This window comes from Mercenaria mercenaria, chromosome 11, assembly GCF_021730395.1.
Source record: "Mercenaria mercenaria strain notata chromosome 11, MADL_Memer_1, whole genome shotgun sequence".
NCBI lineage: Eukaryota > Metazoa > Mollusca > Bivalvia > Venerida > Veneridae > Mercenaria > Mercenaria mercenaria.
The window spans coordinates 79,748,993-79,767,342 of NC_069371.1; the positions used below are offsets into that span (position 1 = coordinate 79,748,993).

The 18,350-nt window shown below is 35.2% G+C and overlaps 1 protein-coding gene across 6 annotated transcripts in view; it reads right to left on the bottom strand.

The window, feature by feature from the left end:
- Window positions 1–18,350, bottom strand: part of LOC123532297 (5'-AMP-activated protein kinase subunit gamma-1-like) — a 416,776-nt gene that overhangs the window by 374,315 nt on the left and 24,111 nt on the right. Inside the window, exon 1 of one of the 6 annotated variants that reach the window (XM_053517854.1) lies at window positions 12,561–12,869. The exons of 4 other annotated variants lie outside the window; for them this stretch is intronic. In XM_053517854.1, the coding sequence (XP_053373829.1) occupies window positions 12,561–12,603 (43 nt within the window). In that variant the 5' untranslated portion in view covers window positions 12,604–12,869. Of the gene's footprint in view, window positions 1–12,560; window positions 12,870–18,350 lie in introns of those variants that run through there. One more of the 6 variants, XM_053517858.1, reaches the window with a different exon arrangement.

Genomic DNA, 18,350 nt, shown 5'->3' on the forward strand with positions numbered 1-18,350 from the left:
AAATACCATCTATGTACAAAAAGTAAGCGATATCAAAGGTTGAATATAGATATTAGATAACCGCAAATGTTATGTTGTTTTTATTTTCATTTCATTAGCATCATGAAAATGGTACTCATCATATTTTTGAATCAGCTAAAAAATATTTCTTTGCACATTAACATTAGGCTATTATAAGGACTGATAACCGCTCTTCAAGTGTTTTCAATATCTACAATTTTGTAACGACCAGTGTTTGTTTATGTTGGTTCTATCAATGTCACACTCAAAAAGGCTTAATAATTGTCAGTGAATTTGAAAGTATATCGAATATTATTAGTATTATCTTTATGACTGTGAATATAGGGGTAAGCATGTTTGTTTGCCTGTTACACCGCCTTTAGATTTCAGAGTATTTGATTGGTGATAGAACCGGGTAGAGCAAACTTACCAATGTATCACAAAGGAATCTGATGTTATAAAATGAAACAAATGGGAGCACAAGCTATAGACGTCTTAGCCTGACATATTCAATCGATAGTATTTGTTTATTATAAATCCATCGTTTTGAATTTCAAATCTCTTCTTCATGCTCAGTCTTCTCATCATGAAGAAAGTTATTTTTACACATTGTATATCTCTAAGTTACTATCGAACGGCCATAATTCATCATTTTGATTAGCTGAACCATCATCTGTCAGTAATCATGAAGATATCGAAAGGTATATTTTCAATATTTCACTGAATCTGCCTAAATGTTACTATTATAATAAATCTAAAGCAGCCTTTCTGATGTTTTTTATATCTTTATTTTTACATTTTAATTTGTAAAACATATGAATGATTAATGTTTCAGTGTCAAGATACTAGCTTTCTTTTCACAATGTAATCAAAGACATCCTGTCTGAAACCAAGTGTCAGAAGTGTAAATTGTTATGATCTGATTCGTTTTCAACTGTTGTTTTGAACAGAAAGTGAGCGTGTGGAAGCAAAGCCAAAAATTATAAGATTCAAAAAAGAAATAGCGTGCTGAATTTTTAGAATAAAATAATGCAAATATCGCATTAAGAGCTTCGTTGATAGTTCTTGAAATGTTCTACTTTATTAAATTACAAATACATAAAACATGATGATAAATGTCTGACTGTTAGTAAAAAAGGAAACAAATTACAGCAAATCAAAGACATGGTGTATAGAGTAACTAGTTGAATTCCTACAGATCTGTTCTGTTTTGTTTATTACCGTACATGTTCTGTGTATTGTGACCTATATTTCAGTTATTCCTCTAAAATGGTCCTATTTAACAATCACCGCGTGGATAAATTAACATAAATATATATCATATTATAATGAATTATCACCAGTATTGAAATGATTATTTTAGAAGCTGGAGAAGCATTCCATATATGTAAATGTTACTTTCAACAGTACCTCAATCATGTAACGGCGGTCAATTAACCTAATCAGTGTTTCTGGAGTCTCTACAAGTATTAGCCTTTTCCCCGCAAGTAACTGCCAACTTTTCCATATGATTCAGAAGTGGAGGACGCAGTTACTCCTTACAATGTCTATTATTAAATTATCATGGAGAACATACACCTCTCCTTGGGATCAAACTTACGACCCACGATCCTTAGATCTGCGCTCTCCTTATTGAGCTAAAATACTTGGTTGTATTCATGACAGTAAAGTGATTTTAACTGTTTATGTGAGAATTTTATATATATATTTATATATAATTCATTTTCGTTGTAGTCTTCCTCCTCAAAACCAACCACATTTTTCTTTTCCCACACATTTATCAAAAGGTGTACAGTATGTAAATAATCTTTTGATAGTCAGTTCAAAGCTTAAATTCAAATTTTATTGCTAACTGACTTTTGTTTTTATCTTTGCCAAATTTTGACAGATTTGAATGAAAATTGGACACATTGTTTAATGACCAGTTCAGTTAAATAAACGTTACAGCGATATCAACTGTGCGTACATTCATTGAGCCATATGACAGTTCAAATAAGGTAACCTAAAAATAAAACGTCACAGAATGTTACCCTTACGGTTAAATGAATATAATTCAGGCTATGATCGTTTTTATGTTTTATTATAATAAAATAATCATTAAACATTGTGTAGAACATCATTCAAATCTGTCAAAATTTGGCGACAAAAGAAAAAAAAAACAGGTGTGGAGTTAGAAAAGTTGTTGAGTTTATTATTAATAAATGCACTATTTTGCTTCCTTTAGTACCTTAGAAGTCATTTTCAAAAGTTCATTTTTGACCTTGACATGTCTGTGACCTTGAAATTACATTAAAATAACCCTTGGATACGACAGTACCAAAAATATTTTTGCAGTTGATCTACATATTAGATTGGCAAACATGTCAAGTATAACACACTTTGCCATCGTTTGCCACTTTTCCTAGATATATATTATTCTATATATAATATATATATATATATATTATGCATATATATTTTTAATATTATCATCAGTTTTATTTACAAAATACTAAAGAGCGTTGAAAAACAATATTTAAACCAATTTAGATGTTTTATAAAAATAAAACGAGTGAACAGCGGTATAGTTTATCTGTAAATGCACTCATTTGACCTTTGACCCCATTATACTGTAATGAGGAACCCCATAAGGCGACAGCCCCTTTTAAATTTAATGTTTGATCCTAAGGAACACTTTTATAATAATATCCGAGCATTAACAAAAAATGCCATCATAAGTCACATTTTCCTCAGATATTGGCAGACTATATATCGCTCACCTGAGTACCATTGCTCTTAATGATTATATCAAGTTTTGAAATAGATCACATAGGCATACACATTTTAAAAATATCATCAGGTTAAATATTTTCTTGTAACAGTCCCTTTTGACCTATGGGTCACATACTAGTCAGGGCCAATCTCCATACCAAGGTAGAGGATCCTAGGCTCAAATGCTGCATTTCTGTACTAGCATGACTATTCCTTACCCTGGAAGACTTAAATACCATTTAAAACCAATCTCATTAGAAGCTGCTAATGTATATTCATTTACATAAAAAAATAAAGGGAGGTAATTTGTCATCAATCCAGTCAATATGTATCTAAACTGATTGTCCAAGTCCATGTGATGGCATAAATGAAATTTCAGATCAGTATCTTCATTAGTTATGGAGATATACCCATTTTAATTTGAAACAAAGCAAAGTAATTTGACATAAAATCAGTCCATATTCATCTACCCTGATTGTCTCAGTCCAACTAATGACAATTATGAAATTTCAAATGACTCCAATAAATACTGAGATAAATCCATTTTTATTAAAATCAGGGGAGGTAATCATGCATTGGTATATGCATGTAAAAGATACAGAGTACAAGCCTTTACAACAATATATTAGAAAAGTAAGTAAAAGTAGATATTTCTTACCATGGAAGACATAAATAACGGTCCAAACCGATCTCATTAGAAGCTGCTAGGTATATTCATTTACATACAAAAATAAAGGGAGGTAATTTGTCATCAACTGAGTCAATATGTATCTTCACTGATTGTCCAAGTCCATCTGATGGCATAAATAAAATTTCAGATCAGTATCTTCATTAGTTACGGAGATATACCCATTTAAATTGGAAATAAAGGGAGGTAATTTGACATAAAATCAGTCCATAGTTACCTACCCTGATTGTCCGAGTCCAACTAATGGCAATAATGAAATTTCAAATGAGTCCTATAAGTACTTACTGATATAAATCCATTTTGATTAAAATCAGGGGAGGTAATCAGATATAAAATAACTCCAGAATCTATAGCTGAATCTGACAGATTCATCATGGAATCCAAGATTTATTGTTGTTGAAGATATTTTGTATCAAATCAAACCATAAATGAAGTCTCTACATGGCTGCAAAAGCCAAAATAGCAAATTTTGGACCTTTAAGGGGCCATAAATCTGGAACCCATGATGGGATCTGGCCAGTTTTTGAAAAGAACCGAGATATTATGCCAATACAAGTTGTGTGCAAGTTTGATTAAAGGTGATTGCAAAATGTTGTCTCTATCGTGTTCACATGCAAAAAATAGCAAATTTTGGCCCTTTAAGGGGCCATAACTCTGGAACCCATGATGAGATCTGGCCAGTTTTCGAAAGGAACCGAGATATTATGCCAATACAAGTTGTGTGCAAGTTTGATTAAAGTTGATTGCAAAATGTTATAACTCTGGAACCCATGATGAGATCTGGCCAGTTTTTGAAAGGAACCAAGATATTATGCCAATACAAGTTGTGTGCAAGTTTGATTAAAGTTGATCACAAAATGTGGTCTCATCATGTTCACAAGCCAAAAATGGCAAATTCTGGCCCTCTAATGGGCCATAACTCTGGAACCCATGAAAAAGATTAATACATTGCATCAAGAAATATGCACTCGTTCTTTCGCGGAATAATATTGCACTCCTTAGTAAAGTCGCGCAATATTTCAGCTGCAGAACTCATGCATATTTCTTGATACAAATCTAATAACCTTTAAATGTGACAGGCAATCAAACTCCAAGGAAAGGCACTCAAATTCAAAAGATAGGCAGTACTACTCATGACCCATTGCTAGGCAGTCATACACAGAACCCAAGGCTAGTCCACGGTTTAGCCAGGATTTTGTTCTGGAAATATACCTTTTAGTGATTTATCGCAATACACATATAATTCATTTCAGTAAATTTGAGACGATAGATTATTTATACAAATGACATGAAAGAGTTTTTGAAAATGTAAAAAATTTATATTTATTTAAGGTAGCTTAGGCAGATACAAAAATAAGGAATCAATGCAATACATTTAATATTTTCTACTTGATTTCTTTTTTTTGAAGCTGGGGATAAAAGCAACAAAAATATCTTGTGAAAATTTCTTGCTGGAATTAAGTCTGTATCCTTTCAAAACATAGCAGTTTTGTTGGGAAACAATGCCACCTTATTTGATCCTTGTAGCATCAAGCAAAGATTCCATCCCTTTTAACAGTTAATGGTACTGTCTAAATTGAAAGATGGACAAGTTCATTATAGAAACTAGAGGTGCTTTTGAGAAAAGCGCATGTCTCCCACAACTGCCTAATCATCTGAATAGTATGTCTGTCTTTATATACTGTTTACGTTTTGGAGTAAGCGGCCTGTTGGTAATTCACTTGTTGGAGTAACCGGCCTATTGGTAATTATGTTCAAGGGCCATAATTCCGAAGTGCTTGGGCAGATCTGGCTAGTTATCGAACTTGGCCGAGGACTTATTTGCAAACACATTTTGTTCAAGTTTGGTGAAGACTGGATTAGAAATGTTCGACTTAAGAGTGCGGACAAAATTTGTGACAGACAGACTGACAAACACACACACACAGAGACAGGATTAAATCAATATGTCTCCCATACCACTGGGTAAAACCAAACGTTAATACTTAGGTTCCTCTGACTGGTAGTCATACACAGAATGCAAAGTTAATATTTCAGTCACACTGACTGGTAGTTATATATAAAACCAAAAGTTAATACTTAGGTCCCTCTGACTGGTAGTCATACACAGAATGCAAAGTTAATACTTAAAGTCACACTGACTGGTAGTCATACACAGGAGGGTCATGATGACCCTGAATCGCTCACCTGAGTATACTGAACCACATGTTTCAAATGGCAAACTGATGCTAAATTATTAGAAAGTAGATAAGTAGGTCACATTTATGGTCACTGAAAGACAGTTTGAAGATTGGTGTGCAAAACTGTACATGTCATCCAAATTTCAAGGCTGGATCTTAAACCAGAGTGGTCACAAGCAAAAGTTTACGCACGAACACATGGACGACGTAGACCTACTGACCTAGTTTTTGACCGCAGTTGACCCAGTTTCAAAATTGACCTAGATATCATCAATATGAATATTCAGACCAACTTTCATACAGATCCCATGAAAAATATCGCCTCCAGAGAGGTCACAAGGTTTTTCTATTATTTGACCTACTGACCTATTTTTAAAGGCAGGTGACCCAGTTTCGAACTTGAACTTGATATCATCAAAGTGAACATTCTGACCAATTTTCATGAAGATCCATTGAAAAATATGGCCTCTAGGGAGGTCACAAGGTTTTTCTATTTTTAGACCTACTGACCTAGTTTTTGACCGCAGTTGGCCCTGTTTCGAATTTGACCTAGTAATCATCAAGATGAATATTCAGACCAACTTTCATACAGATCCCATGAAAAATATCGCCTCTAGAGAGGTCACAAGGTTTTTCTATTATTTGACCTAATGACCTAGTTTTTAAAGGCATGTGACCCAGTTTCGAATTTGAACTAGATATCATCAAGGTGAACATTCTGACCAATTTTCATGAAGATCCATTGAAAAGTATGGACTCTAGAGAGGTCATAAGGTTTCTCTATTTTTAGACTTACTGACCTAGGTTTTGACCGCACATGACCCAGTTCGGAACTTGATCTAGATATCATCATGGTAAACATTCTAATTTTTATGAAAATCCATTGAAAAATATGGCCTCTAGGGAGGTCACAGGGATTTTCTATTTTTAGACCTACTGACCTAGTTTTGGACCACACGTGACCCAGTTTCGAACTTGACCTAGATATCATCAAGGTGAACATTCTGACCAATCTTCATGAACATCCATTGAAAATTATGGCCTCTAGGGAGGTCACAAGGATTTTCTATTTTTAGACCTACTGACCTAGTTTTGGACAGCACATGACTCAGTTTCGAACTTGACCTAGATTTCATCAAGATGAACATTCTGACCAACTTTCATAAAGATCCCATGAAAAATGTGACCTCCAGAGTGGTCACAAGCAAAAGTTTACGCACGCATGCACGGACGATGGACGCTGCACGATCACAAAAACTCACCTTGTCACTTTGTGACAGGTGAGCTAATAAAACCAAAAAATAATACTTAGGTCCCTCTGACTGGTCGTCATACACAGAATGCAAAGTTAGTACTTAAAGTCACACTGACTGGTAGTTATACATAAAATCAAAAGTTAATACTTGGGTCCCTCTGACTGTTAGTCATAACAGAATGCAAAGTTTAATACTTAAAGTCACACTGACTGGTAGTCATACATAAAACAAAAGTAAATACTCAAGTACCAGTGACTGGTAGTCATACAAAGAACCCAAAGTTAATAATTTGGTCCCATCGACTGGTAGTCTTACATAGAACCCAAAGTTAATAATTTGGTCCCACCGACTGGTAGTCATACATAGAACTCAAAATTTATAATTTGGTCCCACTGACTGGTAGTCATACACAGAACCTTAAGTTAATACTTAGGTCCTAATGACTGGTAGTCATACACAGAACACAAAGAAAATACTTAGGTCCCACTGACTGGTAGTTACACACAGAACCCAAACTGACTTGTAATCACACACAGAACCCAAAGTTAATAATTTAGTCCCACTGTCTGGTAGTCATACACAGAACCCAAACTATATACTTAGGTCCCACTCACTGGTAGTCATACACAGAACCCAAACTATATACTAAGGTCCCACTGACTGGTAGTCATACACAGAACCCAAAGTTAATACTTAGGTCCCACTGACTGGTAGTCATATACAGAACCCAAAGTAATACTTTTGAACAACTGACTGGTAGTCATACATAGAACCCAAAATCAATAATTAGGATCCAAGGACTGGTAGTCTTGCTCCAGACAGAACCAGGGATTGATAGCCATTCCATTCAAGCACTTCCGAAAAGAAGTACTGCACTCCAGAAAATATCTACTGCCGATTCCTAGAGTTCTCACATGTTTTCTATTCTCTGTAAGTAATTGACAAAATGAGTATTCCCAATGGAAACATGCATTGTAGATTGCACTATATTCAGGATGGTTTCATTTTCTCTAACATTCGCAAGAAATGCCACGCGCGAACTCAAGATTATTTTGAATATTAACTCTTATCATGCTGGACAGTATTGATTCCGCCTTTATCCTGAACATCAGTGCGATCTGATCAAGATCTGCACTGTCAGTATCTTTTTGGTAAGCAATGTGCAGGCTGATCATGATCTACACTATGTCAGTATCTTTTTGGTAAGCAATGTGCAGGCTGATCATGATCTACACTATGTCAGTATTATTTTGGTAAGCACCCCTTTTTACAGTTAATGGTACAGTCCAAATTGAAAGATGGACAAGTTCATTATAGAAATTTAGCAGGTTACAGGTCAATCTGCATCATGTCATAAAAAAACAAGAAACGCGGCAATGCCACGATACCAGGTTTTCAACACCTTTCATAAGAACAAGAGGGCCAAGATGGCCCTAGGTCGCTCACCTAAGAAACACTCCATAACAGTGTAAAACAGGTTTGACCTAGTGATTTCATGGAAACAAATATTCTGACCAATTTTCATTAAGATTGGACCAAAAAATTGGTCTCTTGCGATAAAACAAGCATTTTCTTAGATATGACCTAGTTTTTGACCCTAGATGACCCATGTTCAAACTCGACCTAGATTTTATCAAGGCAATCATTCTGACCAAAATTCATGAAGATCAACTGAAAAATACAGCCTCTATCACATACAGAAGTTTTTTCTTTGATTTGACCAAGTGACCTAGTTTTTGACCTCAGATGACCCATATTCAAATTCGGCCTAGATTTCATTAAGGCAATCAACCTGATCAAATTTCATAAAAATCAATTGAAAAAAACAGTCTCTATCGCATACACAAGATTTTTCTTTAATTTGACCTAGTGACCTAGTTTTTGACCTCAGATAACCCATATTCAAAATCGACCTAGATTTCATCAAGGCAATCACTCTGACCAAATTTCATGAAGATCAATTGAAAAATACATCCTCTATTGCATACACAATGTTTTTCTTCGATTTGACCTAGTGACCTAGTTTTTGACCCCAGGTGACCCATTTTCGAATTCGACCTAGATTTTATCAAGGTAATCATTCTGGCTAAATTTCATGAAGATCAGTTGAAAAATACAGCCTCTATTGCATACACAAGGTTTTTCTTTGATTTGACCTAGTGACCTAGTTTATGACCCCAGATGACCCATTTTCGAACTTGGTCTAAATTTCATCAAGGTAATCATTCTGACCAAAATTCATGAAGATCAATTGAAAAATACAGCCTCTATCGCATACACAAGGTTTTTATGTGATATGACCTAGTGACCTAGTTTTTGACCCCAGATGACCCATTTTCGAACTCCGCCTAGATTTCATCAAGGATATCATTCTGACCAAAATCCATGAAGATCAATTGAAAAATACCGCCTCTTTTTTTTTTTTGTTTTGGGTTTAACGCCGTTTTTCAACAGTATTTCAGTCATGTAACGGCGGGCAGTTAACCTAACCAGTGTTCCTGGGTTCTGTACCAGTACAAACCTGTTCTCCGCAAGTAACTGCCAACTTCCCCACATGAATTATCAGAGGTGGAGGCCTAATGATTTCAGACACAATGTCGTTTATCAAATAGTCACGGAGAACATACGCCCCGCCCGAGGATCGAACTCGTGACCCCACGATCCGTAGACCAACGCTCTTACCTACTGAGCTAAGCGGGCGGGCTAATACCGCCTCTATCGCATACACAAGGTTTTTCTTTGATTTGACCTAGTGACCTAGTTTTTGACCCAAGATGACCCATTTTCGAACTCGGCCTTTATTTCATCAAGGCAATCATTCTGACCAAAATTCATGAAGATCAATTGAAAAATACAGCCTCTATCGCATACACAAGGTTTTTCTTTGATTTGACCTAGTGACCTAGTTTTTTACCCGAGATGACCCATTTTCGAACTCGGCCTAGATTTCATCAAGGTTATCATTCTGACCAATATTCATTAAGAAGAATTGAAAAATACAGCCTCTATCGCATACACAAGGTTTTTCTTTGAGTTGACCTAGTGACCTAGTTCTTGACCCCAGATGACCCATTTTCGAACTCGGCCTAGATTTCATCAAGGTTATCATTCTGACCAATATTCATGAAGATTAATTGAAAAATACCGCCTCTATCGCATACACAAGATTTTTCTTTGATTTGACCTAGTGACCTAGTTTTTGACCCGAGATGACCCATTTTCGAACTCAGCCTAGATTTCATCAAAGTTATCATTCTGACCAATATTCATGAAAATTAAATGAAAAATACAGCCTCTATCCCATACACAAGGTTTTTCTTTGATTTGACCTAGTGACCTAGTTTTTGACCCGAGATGACCCATTTTCGAACTCGGCCTAAATTTCATCAAAGTTATCATTCTGACCAATATTCATGAAGATTAAATGAAAAATACAGCCTCTATCGCATACACAAGGTTTTTCTTTAATTTGACCTAGTGACCTAGTTTTTGACCCGAAATGACCCATTTTCGAACTCGGCCTAGATTTCATCAAGGTTATCATTCTGACCAATATTCATGAAGATTAATTGAAAAATACAGCCTCTATCGCATACACAAGCTAAATGTTGACAGACGACGGACGACAGACGACGGACGACGGACGCCGGACATCAAGCGATCAGAAAAACTCACCTGAGCATTGCTCAGGTGAGCTAATAAACAAGAGTGCCAGAATGTCACAATATACGCCCGTCACAGCAAATTTCTTTACTCTAGCACCTGTATTTGCAGATGTAATTTTAATTTTGTGGTTGTTTAGTAATCATTGTAATTCTTTTGTTTTTCTAAGTCCACAAAAAAACTCCTTACCAGGTAGAGATACCTTAAAATACACCTAAAATTAGAAAGTAACAACTATGTTGTACCACAGAAAAGTGGTCTTGGTTTTTCCCTACGGTCAATTATAAAAAAGTTACAATATAAGTTATTTAAAGTAACAACTAAGGGAAGTTAATCTTAAAAAAAAAAAAAAAAAAAAAAAAAAAAAAAAAAAAAAAAAAAAAAAAATTGTAAGTCCACACAGAAATCCTTACCAGGTAGAGATTGGTCAAAATACACCTCAAAATTGGATGTAACATGCATGTTGTACTACAGAAAAGTGGTCTCGATTTTTCCCTACGTCTAGTAATGAAAAAGTTACAATATAAGCTATTTATAGTAACAACAAAGGGAAGTAATTCTAAAGAAGGGAACTGCGCAAGACACTTCGTCTCATGATGGTGTATAATTGTGCCAAGTTACATCAAAATCCCTCTATGCATGAAGAAGATATGCTCCGGACAAAGTTTTCATTCTTGTATCCTTTGACCTCTAAGTGTGACCTTGACCTTAGACCTAGGGACCTGGTTCTTGTGCAAGGCACTCCGTCTCATGATGGTGAACAATTGTGCCAACTTTCATCAAAATCCCTCCATGCATGTAGAAGATATGCTAACCCTAACCCTAACCTAACCCTAACCCTATTTTTAGTAACAATGACCTTGACCTTGATCCCAGAAACCCCAAAATCAATCCCAAGCTACAACTTTATATAAGTTTTCTATACACCAAGTTTCATCATGATAGCTCATTCCTAAGTTAAGTTATTGACCGGAAACCCTTTTTCTATTTTAAGTAACAGTGACCTTGACCTTGACCCCAGAAACCCCAAAATCAATCCCAGCCTTTGTCTTGATATAAGCTACATACATACCAAGTTTTATTCAAATATCTTTACCGAAACAAAAGTTATTGACCGGAAACCCTTTTTCTATTTTAAGTAACAGTGACCTTGACCCCAGAAACCCCAAAATCAATCCCAGCCTTTGTCTTGATATAAGCTACAAACATACCAAGTTTTATTCAAATATCTTTACCGAAACAAAAGTTATTGACCGGAAACACAAGTTTGACGCCGCCACCGCCGCCCGCCCGACCAACATCTACCCCAATCTAATAACTATCTACTCATGTTTTGTAAATTCTTTACACCACACAGGCCCAGATCCAGAAATATTTGATTGGGAGAGGGTGGGGAGAAGGAGCACCAGTTTAGATCCAAGGCATTACATGCGAGGTGCAGAGCGCTGAGTTGGGAAAGTTACGGGTACGGGAGAGGTTAATGCCCCTCCTGTTACTGGGGTCAGGGGGTTCTCCCCTGGATATTTTCTATGTATGAAATGGTGGCCTCTGGTTCTTTTTGGGTCTAAATTTTGAGAGCAACTTTAATGAGTATAGGTCACTTTTCAGCTGACAGGGTGGGGTGGCACAGGCCCCTCCTAGGTCAGCCTGGGATCTAGGCCTACCAAAAATGAGGCTGCCAACCATGAAATTGCTAAAGTCTATGCAAAAATTATGCAGTCTATAGTAGTAAATCCAAGTCATTAAAAACTGGTTTGTTATTCTTTAAAACCCTTAGCCTGCTGGGCGGCAAGTGATTCTGGCTTTGCGACCAGTGCAGACCCTGCAGCCTGCACATCTGTACCTTTAATATTTAATGGTATTGTCCAAATTCAAGTTCATTATAGAAATTTAGCAGGGTAAATGTTAAATCTGGAAAGGAGTGTTCAAGAGGTAGTTGGATCGGTTTGATAAACTTTGATAATGATAAAAACTTGATGTTTAAAGGATTTATTTCATCAAAATAAATATCTGATTACTTACCCTGACTGACAATGTTAGCTATTTTAAGTAATCCAGAGCACATGTACTTATTAAATATATAATAATAAGTATATTTCTACCTTTGCTTAAATCCTAAAATGTATAGATTTCAAGTAGGTCTTCCTACAGTACTAGTTAACAAACGGTGACATCCTGATGTATTAAATTAAAACAGTATTATATAATTACTCATCAACAAAAATAAGATCTGAGACTAAACCGTAAATCACAAATCACAGCACTATTCTACAACATAATTCCAGTAAGAATTTCTACTACATAAACACATAAAAAATTTGCACACATATCATCATTGCCTATTATCAAGCTGCGCTATCAATCACATTTTCACTTTTTGCTTTAAATAATTAAGTTATACTGCAGGCAAATATATCTGTAAATAAAAATCGTAATAGATAACATTACAAATAAAATTGCTTGCCATACTGTGCCTAATAAATGCACCAGGATAAGTTTTTTAACTTTACAGTGATTTTTTTAAGACTATTGAAATGTTTCTGTCAGTAAAAAATCATATATAAAGTGCTTACCATATTGTGTCTAATAAATGCACCTGGGAGTACAATTTGTTTATGATACGGTAATTTTTACCAAGACTATTGAAATGTTTCAGTAAACAAAAATCACATAATAAATTGTATACCATACTGTGTCTAATAAATGTACCTGGGACAACAATTTGTTTATGGTATTATTTAACAAGATTTTTGAAATGTTTCTATAAATAAAAATCACATAATTATAACTTAAAAAATAAAATTGCTTACAATATTGTCTGTAACAAATGCACCTGGACACCAATATGTTTACGGTACTTTTTAACCAGACTATTGCCTAGCAATAAATGTCCTCCATGAGTAATTGTTTACGATTTACCTTGTACAATTGTATAAATATGTATGACAGACTATGTGAGTCGTGTATGACTGTATGCAAGTAGCATTCCTTTTAAAGGTGGTCAATCACAACATTTTGTGAAATTTTTCACATTTCGTATATTCTGCAAGAATATAAAGACCCATTACATAGAGTTAGATCCAATTAGAAACATATTTTTATTGATTTTTATAAAAAAAAATTACCACATTAATATGAAAATATGTAGAAAGCTGAGTTTTTGTAAATATAATATCTAGTTTTACCCTGGCATTTCATAGATATTGGTATATTTCCACAATCTGAACCAAAAAGCCAAGTTTTGTATTTCAACTATGTGAGGTAATATTTCATTTAAACTAGCATTTCTAATGAACTTCAGCAAAATAATGTAGTTCTTAATGCAAATTTTAGACAAATATAATAAAATAGGTTATATCGTTCCTTAAAGGACAATTTGTGTGAAATTATTTTAAAATCAGGCTAACAGTTTTATACAAGAAATTTTTAAAGTTTCCACAAAGTTTCTACTATATACATATGCGGAAAAGTGACCATGCCCTCCCTCCCCCACCACCTCCCCACCCTCCCTACACCTGGCAGCCATGTCTTCTGACGAATCGGAATAATTTGAACAATCTTGGTAGAGGGTCACACAAGATCCATTTGTGTAAAATTATTTTAAAATCGGGCTTAAAACAGTTTTACACAAGATTTTATATTATACATATAGGGAAAAGTGATCACGCCCTTTGGCGGCCATGTTTTTTGACGAATCAAATAAATTAGACAATCTTGGTAGAGGGTCAAACAAGGACCATTTGTGTTAAATTTACACTTCTAGTATGTCATACTTTCTCTGATCTATCTGAAAACATGACATGTTTTATTCAGACGGTTTATGTTCTTGCAGAAGACACAGGAACTCATTTTGTTAATGGTGTTAGTCATGTGTTATCTAACTTTGACTGTCACAGCCAGTTTTGGGGGAATGGTGGCGTAAGGAGGGGAAAATTGCGCGGTAACCACTAAAATTGAGGAAAAATTGCATCATGCAGGCCTATTATGGTCTGCACTGTTCAATATTCAGTCAGTAAATTTTCAGTGAACACCCCTTTGAATAACAAGAGCACCGCCTTGCGGGTGCTGACGCTCATCTGATTTTTTTTTGTGTAATAGAAATATTGTCCTACCCATGATTTTCTAAGTCTAAAAAGGGCCATCATTCTTGCAAAAAGCAGGATAGAGTTATGTTTCTTGATGTTCAGTGTCCACTTATGATGGTGAAAAACTGTTGCAAGTTTTAAAGCAATAGCTTTGATAGTTTATGAGAAAAGTTGACTTAAACATAATACTCAACCAAGAAAATGATTTTCTAAGTCCAAAAGGGGCAATAATTATTGCAAAAAGCAGGATGGAGTTATGTTGCTTGCTGTACAGGGTCAGCTTATGATGGTGAACAAGTGTTGCAAGTTTCAAAGCAATAGCTTTGATAGTTTAAGAGAAAAAGTTGACCTAAACATAAAACTTAACCAAGAAATCTGATATTTTCTAAGTCCAAAAGGGGCCATAAATCTTGCAAAAAGCAGGATGGAGTTATGTTTCTTGCTGTACAGGGTCAACTTATGATGGTGAACAAGTGTTGCAAGTTTTAAAGCAATAGCTTTGACAGTTTAGGAGAAAAGCTGACCTAAACATAAAACTTAACCAAGAAAACTGATTTTCTAAGTCCAAAAGGGGCAATAATTCTTGCAAAAAGCAAGATGGAGTTATGTTTCTTGATGTACAGGGTCTGCTTATGATGGTGAACAAGTATTCCAAGTTTCAAAGCAATAGCTTTGATAGTTTAGGAGAAAAGTTGACCTAAACATAAAACTTAACCAAGAAATCTGATATTTTCTAAGTACAAAAGGGGCCATAAATCTTGCAAAAATCAAGATGGAGTTATGTTACTTGCTATACAGGGTCAGCTTATGATGGTGAACAAGTATTCCAAGTTTCAAAGCAATAGCTTTGATAGTTTAGGAGAAAAGCTGACCTAAACATAAAACTTAACCAGGCAACGCCGACGCCGACGCCGACGCCGACAACCGCTCAAGTGATGACAATAACTCATCATTTTTTTTCAAAAAATCAGATGAGCTAACAAGAGCTATGCATTCAGTAACTGCACAAGGGACAGAAACTAGAAGATATAAAAAGCGCATGTCTCCCCCAATGCATCTATATATATATAATAGTAATAGGCAAGAAATCAACAGGGGACAGGAGACAAAGTAAAAAGACACTGATAGTGCGGGGCTGGGGGGAGGGGATGGAGTGGGGGATCGATAAGCAGTCTGCCTAGAGAACCTAAAAACAACATCTAGTGTCAATATTGATATACGATACTGCCACAAAATAACTGAGATGACATAACATACCATTGAAAAAGTTCGATTTTTTTCTCTCAAAAGTTCAAATTTTTTACACTCAGAGAAATGTTACTTTTATGATATATAAACTATAAGATATCATGGAAGTTTTGTAACAATCCACCAATAAAGCCAAAATTGAAATTTAAAAACTTCTTGGTGAATTAATCCTATCAAGATTTAAAGGTATGTTTAAAAGATGTAAAACTGAAGTTCAATGTTTAGCAAGATGTTTTGAAACATTAAGGTCCTTTTACCAACACTGGACTTCTTTAGAAAGATGGATAACATGAATGGAATTATCATATATTAACCCTTACCCTGCTAAATTTCTATAATGAACTTGTCCATCTTTCAATTTGGAAAGTACCCATTAACTGTTAAAAGGGATGCTTTCCAAAAAGATACTGGCTGAATGGCAAACAGTGCAGATCTTGATCAGACTGCACACGGATGTGCAGGCTGATCATGATCTACACTGGTCGCAAAGGCAGAAACAATCCTTTCCAGCATGATAAGGGTTAAAAATGAAATTAAGCAAACTGTAGTAAGTATAATTATAATCATTCATTATTTCTCTCAAAACATGCCATTATCTATTTAGGTACATTATACTATAACTATTTTTGAAATAAAATATTTTAAATAAAAAATATATTTTCCCTACCTACCTACCTACCCAAACCTCATTGGCATGGGTTGCGGGAGTGAAAACAAAGATAATTTTAAGTCAGACCTGATGGGAAACAATCTTAAGCCAGTACTGTTAAAATCTGTTTTACATTCAGTTTTCATTATTTTGAAGGAAATATTTGATTTATGGTCAACAGAAATGATCAATACTCTGACTAATGGAGAAAAGAGAGTGCCAGTGTTAATACAGTACAATAATAAAATATTTTTTAAATGCTTTCAAACCAACAGGATTGCCCTTATCAAATATAACAAAACACTTATCAGAAAAGATATGGTACTTGAATGTAACAAAACAACCATCCCTATACATAGGATGACCCTGAATCACACCTTTTTTTCTCTCTAGTTACAATAATAGAAATATATATATATGAGCCGTGCCATGGGAAAACCAACATAGTGGCTTTGCGACCAGCATGGATCCAGACCAGCCTGCACATCCGCGCAGTCTGGTCAGGATCCATGCTGTTCGCTAACAGTTTCTCTAGTAGTAGCAATAGGCTTTGAAAGCGAACAGCATGGATCTTGACCAGACTGCGCGGATGCGCAGGCTGGTCTGGATCCATGCTTGTCGCAAAGCCACTATGTTGGTTTTCCCATGGCACGTCTTATATATATATATACATTCACAATAAGTAAATGGTGTTATTATACAAAAAGACAACCTTAATGATAGTAAGTGAGGTGATAACATAAAACTGTCGCCTTGATTAATACAGATGAACTTCTCCCCCATTGAACAATGCTTAACATGATACTCTTTAACCTTCAGTTAATTAATTATTCTCACCTATTTTGCTATTGTTTTTGTTTCTGTGCTATACTTAAATGGAGTAAGTTCATTAAAACTTATTCAATGTCTTCTAGTTTTCCTGGTATGGCTCTAAAATGTATTTATGGGTTATTATTTGAATAAAACTTGAGAGGCCCCTGAGCACACAAGGTTGCTACAGACTAAATTTGGTAAAGATCCATCATATGATTTATGAAAAAAGAGGACATTTTAAGATGTTCTTTTTGCTCTGGCAGCCCCTAAAAGGGGTTAAGCTGAACAATCTAAACAATGTCGACGGATGCCACAGACCAAGTTTGGGGTAGATATACTGAGACTTTCATATGAAGAAACTATTTGAACCTTTTTAATATTTTTAGCTCAGGTGCCCTGTAAAAGGGGTCAAAAAATACCATTTGAATGAACCTGAGAAAGGTCCAGAACCCAATTTGTTGTATGTCCATCAAGCAGTTCATGAGAGGTTGTTTGAAGTTTTTTGTTTTGCATTTTTAGACCGGACAGCCACTGAAAGGAGTCAAGCTAAACTATCTTGATACATACGAGAAAGGTCCAAACAAGGTTGTTATAGACAAAGTTTGGTGAAAATCCATTACATAGTTCATGTCAACCTGTTTAAAGGCCATTTACGCTCCATGCAAGAAGGTTACAGTCCAAGTTTTTTTTAGCTCTTGCAGAACCATTTGAACATATCTGGAAGAGGTCTTAAAAAGGATGCCACAGACCAATTTTTTTTTAAGATACATCAGGTTGTTCATGAGAAGAAGTTGTTTAAAGTTCTTTTTATTCCATTTTTAGATTAGGCGACCCTATTACAGGTCAAGCTGAACATCTGAAGAAGCTAGAGAGGAGTCTGTATAAGTGCTACAAACCAAGTTTGGTGAACACCCAACAAGTGACAAGTGGTTCGTAAGAAGAAATTTTTCAAATATTTTTGCTAATTTTAAGCTCAGGCAGTATCTAAAAGGGCCTAAACAAAACCATTTTAAAAAC